Source organism: Panthera uncia, unplaced genomic scaffold (genome assembly GCF_023721935.1).
Source record: "Panthera uncia isolate 11264 unplaced genomic scaffold, Puncia_PCG_1.0 HiC_scaffold_1349, whole genome shotgun sequence".
Taxonomy (NCBI): domain Eukaryota; kingdom Metazoa; phylum Chordata; class Mammalia; order Carnivora; family Felidae; genus Panthera; species Panthera uncia.
In genome coordinates, this window is record NW_026057974.1 from 35,923 (window position 1) to 50,176 (window position 14,254).

At 40.6% G+C, this 14,254-nt stretch overlaps 1 protein-coding gene across 1 annotated transcript in view; it reads right to left on the bottom strand.

Moving 5' to 3' along the window:
* LOC125916950 (hydrocephalus-inducing protein homolog) overlaps positions 1 to 14,254 on the bottom strand; it is a 107,241-nt gene that overhangs the window by 30,288 nt on the left and 62,699 nt on the right. The window contains exons 31-37 of the mRNA XM_049623196.1: positions 11,946 to 12,048; positions 11,439 to 11,717; positions 9,562 to 9,704; positions 6,983 to 7,201; positions 4,217 to 4,377; positions 1,870 to 1,967; positions 874 to 1,081 (exon numbers count right to left, since the gene is read on the bottom strand). Coding sequence (XP_049479153.1) covers positions 874 to 1,081; positions 1,870 to 1,967; positions 4,217 to 4,377; positions 6,983 to 7,201; positions 9,562 to 9,704; positions 11,439 to 11,717; positions 11,946 to 12,048 — 1,211 coding nt within the window. The remainder of the gene's footprint in view (positions 1 to 873; positions 1,082 to 1,869; positions 1,968 to 4,216; positions 4,378 to 6,982; positions 7,202 to 9,561; positions 9,705 to 11,438; positions 11,718 to 11,945; positions 12,049 to 14,254) is intronic.

Here is a 14,254-nt window from a genome sequence, read left to right on the forward strand (position 1 = left end):
TATAAAATGAGCACAGAGTCTTGCCCTCTGGGCCCTCTCACAGGCATCTAGTGGGGTATGAAAACTGACACAGAAATTCTAAACGAGTATCCTGAGCTCCCTGGAGAAAGTGAACTGGATGTAAGTAGACCTCTAGTCCCAGCACCAAGCTTAGGCCCAGGTGTGTGACGGGTCCCTGCAGTGTAATTGCAGGGGCTCCACAAGGCTTTTATGGCTCACATAGGTCTCTGCCACCCCATACCATGTTTTACACAATTCCTCTGTAAGGTAAGTGTTCTGTATGGATCTTTCATGGGAGTGGTTAACACATCATGGACTTGCTAAATGTTATTGGATTGGATTTCTTGAATTGGGTCTGGGCCCCTTCTATTCCTCACCTATGTATCAGGTCCACCACCATGGCTATGTAATGTTTATTGTGCTTATTATGTGCCAGGTACTGTTCTAAGTCTTCACTTGATTTAACTCACTTAATGTTCATGATGACTGTACAAGGTGGGTATTGTTATTTCCATTTTACATATGAGGAGACCAAGTCTCAGAAAAGGTATAAGAAAGTTTTCCTAAGTTCATATTTGCCCAAGGACTGGAACCTACCTGTCTGTCAGCCATTCTGTTGCTCAGTGGAATCCTGTGTGTGGCTGGGAAGGGCGTAATAGGCAGGAGGAAGAGTCTAGAGAGTGTTGGTGAGTAATACAAAAGAAAAAATTCTCCTTATCTTCTAAATCCTGGCCTTTCTGAATCTTCCCAATGGGAAATGTGACAATCAGGGGGCTATGGAGGGGCCCAGGGCTGGAAAGAATGGTGGTGGTGCTGGGACAGAAGAGAGGGTAGGAGATGTGGAGTTTTGCTCTGGAGAGCACATCTTCTTACTGGCAGAAGAGAATGCTCTCGAAGTCTCCAACTTCCAGCGGGGAGAATTTCACTTTGAGCTTCTGAGTTTTGCCCACAGGCACAATGCCTGAGGCAGGCTCCACAGAGAAGGGCGTGGGGGGAACTTCATTCCAGTGGTCCGTGGCGCTGTCCAGAGTACTGACCGTGTGCAGCGTGCCCTGGCTAATTTGGTCTTTTTGAGAAGAACCTGGGGGCAAAACAGAGAGCCAATGATATTCTCTATTTGCAGTGGGAGGGCAGGTGGAAGGCAGCCCACTCACAGGTCCCTCTGTGGGCTCACCTCTTCCACCAGAAATACTTAGCTTTGGGCACTAAGCGTAAGGGATTGGCTCATATCTCTCACAGGAGACTCATGAAAAATACTTCTATTAATTCTATCAATTTTTCAAAGTTGTTTCCTTTTGGCTCAGGGGGTGGGCCAAAGAGAGGTCTGTGGGTCTTCTGCCTCAAGAATAACGGGCTGTGAATATAATTTTTTGGAGAATCATTGTTTGAAAGTAGGGGTTCACAATCTGGGGGCCCATTTGAAAGGTCTGCGAATCTCCAAAACTGCAACAACAGCAATGAATTTTTGTCCACCAAGTGTTGAGTCTTTTTCCAAGTGCTTCATATATATCACATTCGGTATGGGTGTGTATTTTCCAGGGAGAAAGTTCATAGTTTTCATCAGTTTCTGCAAGGGTCTGTAATCTCCCAAGAGGTTAAGGCCTAAAAGACAAGATTCCTAGGGGTCAGTGACTGGGGTGCTGGCCTAATGGAAGGCTAGGCTCTAGGCTCCAGGCTCCGGGAGGACAGAGGTCAGCTCTTGAGTTTCTCAGGCCTGTTTGGCTCTGCAGACACCATGAAACATTTGCTCTGCTTCTCCTTGGCTACTGAGGGAGCTGTTGGACCAGTGCTCATTTCTCCATGAACAAGGCTCTCCTACTAACTGGGGACTCGGTTCAAGCCCTGGAGTTTTCCTATCATTGTGTTTACCTTGGTTATCTGGCATTGCAAAGCTGACAGCCTTTGCAGTCTCTTCTGAGACCCAATTGAATTCCAGCTGCACGTTTCCTGAATTAGTCAGTTCAAGCCTGCAGATAGATCAGAGAATGGATTTGAGAAATGTGCTGTCGATGATTTTTTTCCTGTCTACACATCATCTATACTGTTATTTTAAGTTGTCACTGTGTTTCTTAAACATTTCTTCAAAAGGCAAGTTTTAAGCATTTTGTCTGACATCATGCATTTGCTGTGCTAGTTATATCTCCTTCTAAAACACTATTTACTATTAAAAGTAAAAATATTCAAATGTTTAGCACTTTAAATCATCTGGCACAGTACCAGCACCCTATGCAATGAGCTCTCAGCATGAGTTTGCTATAATTCTGAAAAATTCCCACAAGAGAGGAATCAAAATGTGTTTTCCATGACAGTACTTTCTTTAGGTGCAAATTCCAGTCCCTCCCTTACTGAAACATCTCCCACTGGAAACAATGTCCCTGTGGTCGGAAGCCATTTGACCCCTGCCTGAGATTCCTTCATTGACTGAGACTTGTCTCAAATTCTGAATGAGTAGAGACTTTTCTTGCCTCAAGTTTCCCTGCATATAAGACAAGAACCAGGAAATAGAAGCTTTTTCTGGAATCATTTTTAAACTTGATCACAATCACAGCAGAAGGATGAGGCCTTGATACAGGAAAATGATTGTGTTAGAGAAGAAAACACAAATGTCTTACTAGTTTTAGTGAAGTAGTTGGAGTTGAGTTTGGAGGGGGGTGTAGGTCTAGGGGAGGGTGTAAGGATCAGATCTCCACTATTTGGTCCAGGTAGACTGTGCAGGTATGCCCAAAGTCAAGGGCTTTGACCTCAGGGGCTTATGTTTATTGTGTAAAAGTATGAGCACTGGCCACTATCCTAAAGACAATATTTATAAAGTGGAGAAATCTTGGTGGTACAGAATACTCTTGATAAAAAAGTTCTTAGTTCAGACTGGAGTTGGCAAACTTTTTTGTTGTTGTTGTTGCAAAGGGCAACACAGCATATGTTTTTTGGCTTTGCATACCATCGGTGTTTGTAGTAACTACTCACTCTGCTGTTGTAGTACCAAAGCAGCCATAGACAACACATAAATGAATTTATGTGGCTGTGGGTCAAAAGAAACTTTATTTACAACAATAGGCAGCTGGTTGGATTTGGTCCTCGGGCCATAGTTTGCCAACCCCAGCTTTAAGTGAAATGGCTATCAACAGAAGGTACCACTTCCTCCCTTATTTCTTTTGGTTCTATGATAATTTGAAAACTTAAAGTGTAACAAATGCAAACTGAGTTGAACAAGTTAATTACCAATTTTTACAAAGTTGAAATGTCAGTGGTTTACATTTTTGTGCTCGTAATTCTCAAAGAATGGTCTTTCTCTGTCTTTGCATATGCTGCTTTCTCTGTCTAGAAGGCCCCTTTTTCTCACTTCCTCACCTGGCTATCTCCTAATCATCCTGTAGAATGGGCACTGCTTCATCTGGGAAGTATTCCCTGATATTCCATCTGCTTCAGGTACTCTCACAGCATACACAGGACACCATATTGCAACCACCTATTTTCACCCATTCCCCCCATGAGCTCTTTAAGAGGGGGACCCATGACATCCTTATATTCTTGTATGTGAGTTAACATAACCCTTTTCCTTCTAAGGACAATTTTGACTTTGAATAAATTTTCTAGCTGTTTCCCTGGAAACCTGATAAAGGAGAAATATCAGCTGTATTATTAGGCAACATTGTTTAGAGTTACATGACCCCTAATGGGTAAATTGCATCTGGTCTGGAGGGAATTATGATTCCCTGGAGGGAAGCCATAGCTTTGGGGTTCTGTGAGTGTAGTGACTCTTGTAATTGGGCATGTCTCTTATAAGGATCATGGAAGCTATACCTATGGGGTGCTTATGAGGAGTATTGGCTTCTGTTGGTTGTGGGGCTTCTGAGCTAAGATGGACCCATTCCCACTAGTGTGGATATTGTCACCTGGAGTTGGAGAGAAAAGAATGGTTACTGGGTGGTGGTGTGGACTGCTTCAAGGACCATCCCTACTGAAGCTGATGGCCGGATGCTGCCCTCCTGGTGGACTGTGTTTCCTGGCCTATATCTTGATTTCAGGTGTGAACTTTAATAGCTCTGTGGATCTGAATGTTTCACTGCATCCCTAGAGTTCCTCTGGTGCATGCTACATAGCTATGATGCCTGGTATATGCTGTCATAAACAGTGATTAAGTATTTGATAAAGGAATAGGCAAATGATGAAATGAAAGAACTTCTCTGTGAGTGCTGGGGGGCTTTCAAAGACTCACTCAAACACTCGGGTCTGGTAAACCAGTGTTTCTTTAAAGTGCACATTGCTTGTTTCGCATTGATATGAAGCAAAATTCACATTGGCACTGATCTGAAGATGCAGTTCTCGGTAGTTTTCTTCTACTACTGAGTGAACAGGCTCAGGATCCGTCTCTATCACCTGTAACAAAGGCAGAGCTAGCTGACTCAGAAGAATAAAGGGGTAGGCGGTAACAGTATTTTACCCATGCAAATTAACACCAACTTACAGAATAAATGATTCCAGTTCCAGAATAAATGATTAAGGTAAACCTAAAATGACTCCTATATGGGAAAGGAAACAAATTACTAAGAGCATCAGGACTACAGAGATATTAGTTTGGGGGTTAGATGGACTATAAAGAAGGTAGAGGAAAGGAAATAATAAAATTAGGAACAGATATTAATGAAATAGAAAATAAATTGAGAACAGAGAGGACTAATAAAGCCAAATGATGTTTATGTGGAATGACTTAAAAAGTCTTCAGGGCGATTGATCAAGAAAAAAATGAGTAAATAAAAATAACTGATATCAAAAATTAAAAAGAGGACACTACCACTGATCCTATAGATTTAAACAGATGATAGGAAAACATTATAAATAACTTTATGAAAATACATATGAAAACTTAGTTGAAGGGCAAATTCATAGAAAAATAACTTAATAAAATTGACTCAAGAAAAAATAAAAAACCTGAGGAGTCCTAATAGTATTAAAGAACTAAATGGTAGTAAAAAAAAAAAAAAAAGTTAAAAAAGACCTAAATAAATGTACAGATAAAACTCACTAATAGAAAGGACGAATTAATATTGTAAAATTGTTAATCCTTCCTAAATGGACTTACAGATACAATCCAATTCCAATCAAGTTTCAATCAGGGTTTCCACAGAAGTTGGTAAGTGGATTCCAAAATTAGATAGAAAAATAAGGGACCAAGAATAATGAAAATACTTCAGAACAAAACAGTATGGGAGAGGGACTTCCCTTGGAAATATCAGGACTGATTATGAAGCTATGGAAATTAAGGCAAGGTAAAACTGGCATAGGGATAGACAAATTGACAATGAAGTAGAATACTGAGACAAGAAACATACCAGGCATATATGAAATTTAGATGATAAGGGAGTCATGGCAGATCACTAGGAAACAGAAGGGCTAAACAAAAAAGGGATTTGGTCAGGTCATGGAAAACCATTAAATTGGATCCTTGCCTCACACCATACATAAAATCCAGGTGGGCCAAGAGCTTAAATACAAAAAGCAAAATTCTTAAACCAAAAAAAAAAAAAAAAAAAAAGAATATTTTTCTTCCCTGGTAGAGAAGAGTTTTAAAAAGAAGACACACACACACACAAAATATGTAAAAGATGAGATTAATAAATTTTGCTATATTAAAAATAAGAATATTTTTTGTTCATCAAAAGATACATCAAAGAAAGTGAAAAGATATGCTATAAATTTGGTGAGGACATTTGGAGTCAAATAATAGGAAGGAATAGTAAACTTTATCAAAAATAAAGTAACTCATACAAAGAACAGGCATCATAATTGAAAACTAGGCAAAAGGCATATAAGAGATGACTAGTAAGGCCATGAAGTCATTCATATTCATCTTTACCAGTGGTTAGGGAAATGCAAAGTAGATCCCAAATTAGACCATTTCCCATTCATTTAAGTGAAAAAAATCACGAAGTCTGGCAATGCCAAGTTGTGTAGAGAATGTGGATCAGTAAGATCCCTCTGCCAATAGGAGTGTGCATAGGTACAGTGACTTTGGAAAACACAGGCATTATCTTGGAAAGCTGAAGTTCACATATCTTATGACTCAGCAATTCCACTTCTAGGAATATAAACTTTTGCAATTGAATACCATTTGACATGAATAATAATGTTCACAGCAACACTGTACACAATGGAAAACACCAAATAATTTTCAAAAGAAGAATGGATGATAAGTAATAATGAAATTTTATATAGCAGTGAAATGGGTACACTATAGCCACATGAAACAATATGGATCACAGGCAGTAACCGTTTTTTAAAAACTAAAGGTTAGAAACTACAACAAAACGGTATGCCTTTTAGAATGAGCACTGGGTGTTGTATGGAAGCCAATCTGACAATAAATGATATTTAAAAAATAGAATGTATAGGTTGAAAAAGAAAGAAAAACTAAAAATCAAGGGAATGAGTAAACAAGATTCAGGATCGTGATTATGTCTAAGAGGGAGGCAGGGGGATGGAATGGGTGAGAAGCACACAGGTAATTCATGTTCTACTTCCTACACTGAGTGTGAGTTCATCTCTGTTTATTACATTATTAAAAGAAACCAGCCAAAGACTAGTTGAAAGAGGGACACGCATGGACCAAAGATGAGATTCTGTCATGAACCAAAGATTATAACTAATCAAATTCCGGACACAGACAGAAAAAGGGAATAGCTGAAAGTCTAACCATGATGCTGTTGATGGTGAGAGAACTTGCTCCATGAGGCATCCAGACTTAAACTAAAGCGGTTTGGGTCAAGATGTGTGGGCTGCATGGCTGGCAGGTGGCATGCTTGCCAGTTCAGTTTGTCACTTCTGAAATCAAGGTCAAATCAAGGTCATGTAGAATGGGAAACAAACTTTTTTTTTTTTTTTTGTTCCATGAAGGAAGGAAATGATGAGACACTGAACCGGAGAGCAGCAGGCACCACCAGCCACGGCAGGCCTGGTCAGATTTGTACCTGATGTCCCCACTCACCTTTCGTTTTGCAGCGAAAGAACCGGGTGTGTTTCTGAGCACATCCACCCACTTGACTGTGCGCATGCGGTCATCCCAATCAGGGACCTGGTCTGCAGGGAGCTGAAACATGATCCTGGAGAGCTTGCACTTGACCCCCATCTTCTTCAGATTGATGGGCACTTCGGACTTCATGGTCACTACTATGTCCTTAGCACACCCAGGGTGAAGGTGGCCGATCTGCGGAAGAGCCCGATATTAGTATTTTTGGGAATCTGAGCTTGAGGACTTTTTATACTTGATGGTGACGTTCCAGAGAAGGGGTAGAGCCAAAAATCTTGGCAAAAAATGCAGCATTCACACCTGTATGTGTAGATTGTCTTAAATATCTACAAGAGATTCTTAGATAGAAATATGATAGTAAAAGCAGCTAATATTTATTAAACTGTTCCTTGCCTCAGGCACTGTTCTAAACCTTTACACAGTTCTAATCCATTCAACAACACTGTGAGATGTACAGCTATTACTCCTATTTTACAGGCAAGGAAACTTGTAACTGGCTCGTGGCCATACCATGAATATTGGAAGAGCTGGATTCAGACCCAGACAATATGGCTCCAGGTACCACATTCTTAACTACCTGTGCTTCTTCATCAATATGACCTATATGAATTATAGACCAATGTACACAGTACATTAGCAGTTCTCAGAATGTGGTCTGGTGACCCTTGGGATCCCCAAGACCCTTTCAGGAGTTCACAAGGTCAGATCTACTTTCATCCATCATAATACTAAGATGTTATTTGACTTTTTTATTCTTATTTTCTCATGAGTACACAATGGAGCTTTACAGAGATTACATGACATATGATATTGAAACAGATCAAATGGAGAAGCAAATAGTAGAATCTAGCTATCTTCTATTAAGCCAGATATTAAAGACATTTATAAAACTGCAGAATAATGCCACTCTTCTTACTCATTTTTTATTTTGAAAAATATAGCTATTTTCATTAAAATATGATATTTATATTAACATTAAAGGGTTTATTATTTAAAAATGAATAAATACATGTTTTTAGATATTCTCAGTTTTAATTTCTTAAAAAAATTTTTTTTAAGTTTATTCATTTTTGAGAGAGACAGAGCATGAGCAGGAGAGGGGCAGAGAGAGACAGGTAGACACAGAATCCGAAGCAGGCTCCAGGCTCTGAGCTGTCAGCATAGAGCCCGATGCGAGGCTCGAACTTACGAACCAAGAAATCATGACCCGAGCCGAAGTCAGACGCTCGATCGACTGAGCCACCCAGGCGCCCCCTCTCAGTTTTAATTTCTAATGTGGTAAATGTCAATAGACATAAGTCACATAAAAAACAGCTTTTTGGGGTTCCTTAATAATGTTTAATAAGGTAAAGAAGTCCTAAAACCAGAAGGCTGAGATTCCCTGAAGTATACCAGATAAATGGGAAATCTAGTTTGGTTTAAGGCATAAAATAATTTATGATTTATCATATACAAACACACACGTGTATATATATATATATATATATATATATATATATATAATAGTCCTATCATGTTTCTGACAGATAAAAATATCTCTCCTTCCTCTGGAAAGTGAAGGGTGAATAAAACTTAGTATTCCCCAGGCCACAAATGTGTGTGTGTGTGTGTGTGTGTGTGTGTGTGTGTGTGTGTGGTGAGGGGTATATGCATGTGTGTGTGGGGGGGGGGTGGGTGTATATAAATGGACTGTCTGAAGCTTATCTCTGTCTACTTTAACTGACACTTTACATCCCTCTAGGAAGCAAAACTTCCTGATGGCACTCAAAGATTTAAAGGTGACAAAGTAGGGTCCCCAACTTTCCTTGCTCTATCCCCCTAGAGATCTATGCTTGAATAGCCTTGGTGACTGAAACTGGGCAGAAGGCAGTGGATATATCTGGGTATATGAATTGTCCTGGGAACTCAGCAGCAAACTGTCTATGAAAAGCATCAGGTAGCCAGAGGCTAGGATCTGCTACCACATTGTCTTAGGCCTTGTGTGACTTTGAGCCTTGGCCAGCAACTCATAAAATGTGTGCTGTGAGATGCTGAAAGGGATTCCAGGTAAAATAAAGTTAACTAGATTTTAGTATGCTGAGTGAGAAACAGAAAGATGTAATTTGCAAATGTGCTATATCTCAGTTGTCCACAGAACCCACTACCCCCATCTTAGCTTTCAGTGAGCCACTTTGGCAGGCCTAATGCTCTAACGAACATATACCTTCGGAGACACAGGTCTACAATCTGTGATAGGAAGACCCTAGCCCCTATCCCTATCGACTCTGGGACCTATTTCATCCATAGAGACTTGCATGGAATTCCTCAACTTCAGCCTAGCGACAGTCTCATCAGACCTCGTTCTCTGTTCTTAGACCAGAGGGGACACGGACTGTGTCCTCTGGTACCTGGTCTGAGTAACAGATGGTTCCTGGGCTGTTTCTCAGCTTGAGAGCCATCCATCTCATCCCACACGTTCATGAAGATAGACTGACAGTCAAATTGGGTTTGGCTCACACCTAAGGGAGTCCAGAAAACAGCAGTTGGCTTTCACTTACCTGTGGGGAAAAGCAAACTGTAGCTAAAAGGGGCCATTCAAACCGTATGACATTCGCTTGGCTGTGATTAGTCACTGTGAAGCTCACATTATAGCTGTTTCCGATGTGGCAGTCCCCAAACTGGATGTGGTCCACCAGAGCAGCTATGGACAGAAACAGAAGGTCTGTGAGTCTTCCCTAGCCTCCCCGGGGCTCGCTTTCCTGAGGAGGCAACACTTGAAAGACATGGTGCTTTACCCTCATGCATTCCACCCCCACCGCAGATGATTATCCTGGAAAAGTTGGAGTCACATAGCATAAACTTTCCCTCCTTGGGAAATCTATTAGTCCATCTACCTGTCCGTCTGTCCACCTGTCCGTCCATCCATCCATCCATCCATCATCCACCCACCCACCCACCCACCTTGGCTCTCACCTTCAAGAGAAAATATAGGTCCCCAACTCCATTTATTTGCTGAAACAATACTATTAAGGGTTAAAATAGGATATAATATAAAAGCCCTTGTTAAACTTGAACCATAGATAAATGATGAGTAATTTTTAGTATTGCTATGTCCCATACAATATTTTCAGACACACAAATAAAAAAATTACTCATTTATCTGAAATTAAAATTTAAGAGGGACTCCTATATTCTGATTTTCTAAATGTGGTAACCCTATCATAATTATGAAATCTGATTTCTGAGCCAGGGTTCGCTGCTGGCTCCTGCTTGACCCCTGACAAGAGAGATGTCACCTCGTAGCCACACAGAGGGGTGGAACGCCACATAAAGAGGAGTACTGATTTTAAGCCATGTTGTAGAGACTGTCCAATGCTACATTCCAGGATTATAATCAAGCTCCTAGAAAAACTATGAGCATGTGTTTATAACTCACTTCATACCAACTAGCCACACAATTAGGTTGCCTAACAAATGCATTTTGATAATAATGATGAAATAAATTTTCTCCTACCCCAAAGAATATAGTCAGCCAAAAGAAGCTGCAGTGCTTGACAGACAGTGGGGAAGCATGTCTGAGCTTTAGTGTATACAGTGTATACAGAAGTCACCTAGGGATCTCGCTATAATGCAGATTCTGCTTCAGTAGGCCTGAAATGCTGGGGTGGTGTCTGCTTCTAACAAGCTCCCAGGTGCTGCTGATGCTGTTGGTTCTCAGAAAGCGCACTGAGTAGTGAGGCTACTGAGAATGATGTTCTAGACGTGGCACAAATCTACACCTTCTTTAATTATACAAGCCCATGACTTCTCTTGGAATATCTGGGATACATGGGTCCCATGAAGCAGACCACGCCAATAGGAGCCAGCTGAGAGATATGAACAGGGACAACTACAGAGAGATATGTGCTCACATAGCTAATCTGGAATTTGAATTTTGAATTTCACTTTTCAGCTAAACTGGAATTAGCTAAAACTATAAGTCCCTGAGACTCTTATACTACTCTTTGGAACTGCAGGGCTCAGCACAGTGCCTGGTACATGCATGCTGATGCTCAGTAAATATTCCTCGAGGGAACACGTGACTGAAGGCATTGTCTGAGCCAGGAATGAAGGAACATACAGTAACAAGGAGAAGATGCTTTCCTAAATCCCCAGGAAGCTGGCTGGCCTGTTATTTAAGCCATGGTGACTGGGTGGCTCAGTTTGGCTTGGGTCATGACCTCACAGTTTGTGTGTTTGAGCCTTGCATTGGGTTTGCGGCTGTCAGCACAGAGCCCGCTTCAGATCTTCTGTTCCCCTTTCTCTCTGTCTCTACCCTGCTCACACCCTCATGCTCAAAAATAAATAAAACAATTTAAAAAATTAAAACAAAAATAAAATAAAATAAAATAACCTGAGCCAACAGTTGTTAATAGCTCATGGCTGTTTTTTTCACCTGTTATCAAGTCTTCCATAGTATTTTCCTCAATGACCTCAGAGATCTCTGGGGCTTCATGGCTGCTGGAAACCAGCAGCCCATGGATGTTGCCCAAGGTGATGTCATCCTCATAACCCTCTCCCACCATGTGGATGTTCGTCTCCTCATACTGATTGTTGATCACTGACAAGTGGATGATGCCTGTCATTCTCCCAACACTTTGGGACTGGAAAATGACATCAAATCCAGCTGTGTCTCCAGGAAGAACCACCAGGGAGGCCGTGTGAGCTTTCTTTGCTGCCAAGATGAGAGAGAGACATGAAATTTAGAACCAGTTTAAAGGAAGAGGTAACCATAAAGATCCGGACTCAAGAGAGGGCAGCTCTAGTGTGGGAATGAGCCTTACCTGCAGAGGCTATTTATGAGGAGACTGGGCCTCCTACTCTGGCTGGATCCTCATCAGTTTCCTAACAAAACAGCTTCTGAAACCCATTGCCCTCTAGAAGCTATACTCCCCCTACCTACCTTTTGCATGTGGTTTGTTTTCCTCTGTGATGTAGATGTAGGAGGTGGTGGGCCACCCTTTCAGAGAGAAGACTCCTAGTTGGTCCCTCAGGTCAACATGCAGCTGGCAGAAGGAAAACAAGGTTGAGTGGTAAGCTTACAGGCTGCTCATGGGTTTTGAGTCTGGATTGAGATACTGTACTGTTTGGGAAGGCACACTAGTCATTGTGCCCAGTGGTCATGTTTTTGAGTTTCTTATTAAAAGGGAGATAAAATAAGTATTAGACCTGGGGAGGAAAAATGAAAGTTTAGTTCAGCCCTTACTGTCCAAGTAAGGAACTGGAGGTCCAGAGAATATAGGTGACTTTCCAGATTACCCAGCTAAGTAGTATCAAAATGGGGTTGCCGAGGCCTCTGCTATTGACAGAGGCGGCTGTAAAATATATACTAGACTAGTAAAATGGAAATGAATACTTGTCATTCTGTGAAGGCTTACATGAATGTGAGTTCCTAAAAATCAGTATCTCCCAGGAACTAATGCATTAGTTACCTGATAGTGTCATATTGAGCAGCCTACCAAGATAAGAAGAAAACCAAAGTGGGTTTCTGATTTACTTGGAGAAAACAGATGTTTTCTAGACCAGTGGAAGCAGTATACCTGCTAAAGCCATGTATCTGCTAAAGATAAAGACATATATCTGATTTTGGGTATAAGAAATCAGTATACAGTTTTAGAAGATAGTAATGCTGGTACCATCATAAACACAATTGAACAATATAAGAAATGAGGCAAAAAGAAGAAAGAAATAGTGACACTACATAGGAAGCTTCTAAGGTAAAAAAATAATTTTATGTGTAGATGTAATCTTAGTAAGAAACTATATGGAGGAGTTATATGGGAAAAAATTGACATAAAAAAGATCTAGGTAAATGGATGGGAATTCTAAATGTTGTTCTTGGCAAAGAGCCTAAATACTCTATAAGTAGAAATTCTTCCTGAATAATTCATAGGATTCCCAATTGGATTTTTTGAGGAATATTATAAAATGATGTCTAAAGTGCATCTCAGAGACTAGATTTGTAAAATTTGTTAATAAAACTTAGAAAAATGGGGAGTGGGTGAGCAGGAATTTATTGACCTAGATGCTAGAACATTTTATAAAGCCACAATAACAGAAACAATGCAGGGTGATGGTAAACTAGGTAATGTGGACTCAAAACAACAACAAATAAGACAACAACATCAAGAACAATAAATTTTTTAAAGCATCACAGAGCTGAGAAGATAATGAGGAATAACCACACCAAGATCTGGGAGAGCATGGGAATCCAGACAGGACAGCCTAAATTTATGGACTGTTTTTGACCTGGACTCAGTCAGGAAGAGGTATGTGGGAGAATGAGCTGTGCTTTTGATGGCCTGTTGGTACTAAGAGGGCAAAAGTCTTGTGACAGGTGGGGTGTTTTCTTTGCAGTAGAAAATCTCAAGCCCTAAAACCAGCTTTAGGTGATGTCCAGTTTCTAGGGTCCCAACGTACCTGGCAGAAGCAAATGAAAATTGTCTTTGAAGAAAAATAACAGCATCCTTAGTCTTATTAGGTCTAAATAACTTTTCAAGTATAATACTCAACACATGATTGAAGATAACCAGGCACACGAGGGGAAAGGACAACATGGGCAAAAATGAGCAGGAATAACAGATATCAGAAACAGACCCACAGGGACTTCAGATTTTGGAATTATCAGGTACAGATGGCAAAATGGTTGTGATCACTATGTTCAAGAAATAAAGCTGAGTCTGCCAATTTCAGCACAAAACTAGAAGTCTTAAGAACTGATTATGCATATTTGAAAAGCAGCCTAAATAGAAATTCTAGAACTGAAAGATATAATAACTTAAGAACTTAGTGGAAGGTTTACTAGTGAATTAGACATAGCTAAAGGCAAAGTTAAAGAAATTATCCCAAGAAATTATGGAGAAGGGAGTGCAGAGAAAAATGGATGGAAAGTAAAGATCACATTAAAAATGAAGAAGAAATGGGGGCGCCTGGGTGGCTCAGCCAGTTAAGCGTTCGACTTTGGCTCAGGTCATGATCTCACTGTTCATGAATTCAAGCACTGCATCAGGCTCTATGCTGACAGCTCAGAGCCTGGAGCCTGCTTTGGATTCTGTGTCTTCCTCTCTCTCTGTCCTTTCCCCACTCATACTGTCTCTCTCTGCCTCTCAAAAAATGAATAAATGCTAAAAAAAATCTTCAAAAAATGAAGAAGAAATGGAGATTTCTCAACACAAAGTGAGAGAATTCACCACACCAGCAGACCTGCGGGGG